The sequence below is a fragment of the Eimeria necatrix genome, genomic scaffold (assembly GCF_000499385.1).
Source record: "Eimeria necatrix Houghton genomic scaffold, Enh_scaff1391, whole genome shotgun sequence".
Classification (NCBI taxonomy): Eukaryota; Apicomplexa; class Conoidasida; order Eucoccidiorida; family Eimeriidae; genus Eimeria; species Eimeria necatrix.
In genome coordinates this window covers 1-2,500 of record NW_013652129.1, presented here as the reverse complement: position 1 = coordinate 2,500, position 2,500 = coordinate 1, and the positions used below count along the sequence as shown (strand labels likewise).

Sequence of the window (2,500 nt, the reverse complement as noted above, 5' to 3'; positions counted from 1 at the left end):
GCAGCAGCAGCAGCAGCAGCAGCAGCAGCAGCAGCAGCGAAGACTCAGTACGCACTTTCTAATGCTCCTTTTGTCTCCTTTTTCATTTACTTTTGTTTCTTTCTTTTATTATTTTTGTTCTTTTTATTATTTCCTTTTTGTTCTTTTATTCTTTTTATTTATTTTCTTTTTATTCTTTGCATATCATCTTCTTTCATTCTATTCCATTTTATCCCATTTAATTTAATTTAATTTAATTCAATTAGTTTGATTTGTTTTTATATGTTATATGTTTATTTAATTAATTTAATTTAATTAAATTTGATTTAATTCAATTTGACTTAATCTAGTTATTTAATTTTTTAATTTAATTAATTTAATTTAATGTAATTTAATTTAATTTTTTAATTTAATTTAACTAATTTAATTTAATTTAATTTGATTATTTAATTTAATTTAATTAATTTAATTTAATTTAATTTAAATATTTAATTTAATTAATTTAATTTAATTTAATTTTCAGGAAGACTCGTCGGAGCTGATCAGACACTTCAAAAACCGCGTCGACGTTTCCGTCGTTTTCGATTCAGCTGTACATACAGCTGCTTCCCTCAGTGCAGGGCCCCTTCAAGGTAGGGTTTAGGGTTTAGGGTTTAGGGTTTAGGGTTTAGGTTTTAGGGTTTAGGGCTTAGGGTTTAGGGATTAGGGTTTAGGGTTTAGGGTTTGATGCGGTTTAATGCTTATGCTTTGCACTGCCAATGTGTTTCGGGTTTAGGGTTTAGGGTTTAGGGTTTGGGGTTTAGGGTTTAGGGTTTTAAGGGTTAAGCGTTTAGGGTTTAGGGTTTAGGGTTTAGGGTTTAGGGTTTAGGGTTTAGGGTTTAGGGTTTGGGTTTTATGTCTGTTTTCGATGAATTTGTGTCCTTTTTGGGTGAAATTTTGCGCACTTTGCACCCGCAGAGTGTCGGGCTTAGGGTTTAGGGTTTAGGGTTTAGGGTTTAGGGTTTGTTGCGCGTTTTGTGCAGGAGACTTCGGAGAAGCTGCTGCTGTCGTTCGGGGTGGGGAGTTTGCATGCGTTCGTGCTGCAGCAGCAAATAGCGGGGGCGCAGCAGCAGCAGCAGCAACTCGGACTGCAGACACAAAAGGAGACTTTGATGTTTAAAAGAATTATTTTGGAGACAAATCCTTTCATGTTGGTTTTTTCTTCGCTTTTTATTCTTCTCCATTCCCTCTTTTCCTTCTTCGCCTTCAAAAACGGTACTTTTGTTTTTTATTTTATTTTATTTGCTTTTCTTTTTTTTATTTTATTTTATTTGTTTTTCTTTTTTGTTTTTTATTTTATTTTATTTGCTTTTCTTTTTTGTTTTTGCTTTTTGTTTTCGTTTTTTGGTTTTTGTTGTTTTTATTTTGTTTTTTACTTGCTTTTCGATTCTTTGTTTTGCTTTTTTGTTTTTTTGTTTTTTTGTCATTTGTTTCTTTTATTTATGTTTTTTATTTTTTTTTCTTTCTAACTAAACTCATTTATTTTTATTTACTTTCCATTTTTTATTTCATTTTTGACTTTTAATTTTAAAATAGAATTTTAATTTGATTTCGTTTTTCTTTCTTCCTTTTCATATCTCTTCAATTCCTTTTGATTTTTTTATTTTTCTCAATTTTTTTAAACTTCTTTGATTTAATTTTTTTTAAAATCCAATTTCTTTTTAATTTCCCACTAGTTCAATTTAAATTAATCTTATTTTCTTTTTAATTTCATTTAAATTTTATTTTTATTTTTTTATTTTTATTTTTTCAGATATGCAGTTTTGGTATAAAAACGAATCCATGGAGGGACTTTCTGCGGTGTCTCTTATCTTCAGCTTCGTCTGCGAGGTAACTTGCTGCTGCTGCTGCTGCTGCAGCATGTTGTGCTGCTGCTGCTGCATATGCTGCTGCTGCTGCTGCTGCAGCATGTTGTGCTGCTGCAGCTGCATATGCTGCTGCTGCTGCAGCATATGCTGCTGCTGCAGCTGCATATGCTGCTGCTGCTGCATCATGTGTTGCAGCTGCATATGCTGCTGCTGCTGCATCATGTGCTGCTGCTGGTGCTGCTGCTGCAGCATATGCTGCTGCTGCTGTAGCAAGCTGTTGTTGCTGCATATGCTGCTGCTGCTGCTGCTGCTGCTGCTGCTTAAAAATGTTTTTTGCTGCAGCTCATTGTGGGTCTTTACTTGCTGGACAGTCAAGAAACTTCTTGGCTGATTTTGTTTGAAGTTTTTGTAGGAATTGGCAAGTCTTTCTTTATTTTTTTATTTTAATTTATTTAATTAATTTAATTTAATCTTATTTAATTTAATTTAATTTAATTTAATTCTTTTTATTTATTTAACTCTTTTGTTCTTTTATTCTTTTGTTATTTCTTTCCTTGCTGCTGCTGCTGCTGCACTATTATTTTTATTGCCGCTGCTGCTGCACTATTATTGTCGCTGCTGCTGCTGCTGCTGCAGCACTATTATTACCACTGCCGCTGCTGCTGCTGCAGCTG

The 2,500-nt window shown here is 33.2% G+C and overlaps 1 protein-coding gene across 1 annotated transcript in view; it reads right to left on the bottom strand.

Annotated features, from left to right (window-relative positions):
• ENH_00012470 (hypothetical protein) overlaps nucleotides 1–2,078 on the bottom strand; it is a gene marked incomplete at both ends in the record, with an annotated part of 3,058 nt that extends 980 nt beyond the window's left edge. The window contains one exon of the mRNA XM_013578986.1: nucleotides 1,854–2,078. Coding sequence (XP_013434440.1) covers nucleotides 1,854–2,078 — 225 coding nt within the window. The remainder of the gene's footprint in view (nucleotides 1–1,853) is intronic.
• Between the last annotated feature and the right edge of the window lie 422 nt (nucleotides 2,079–2,500).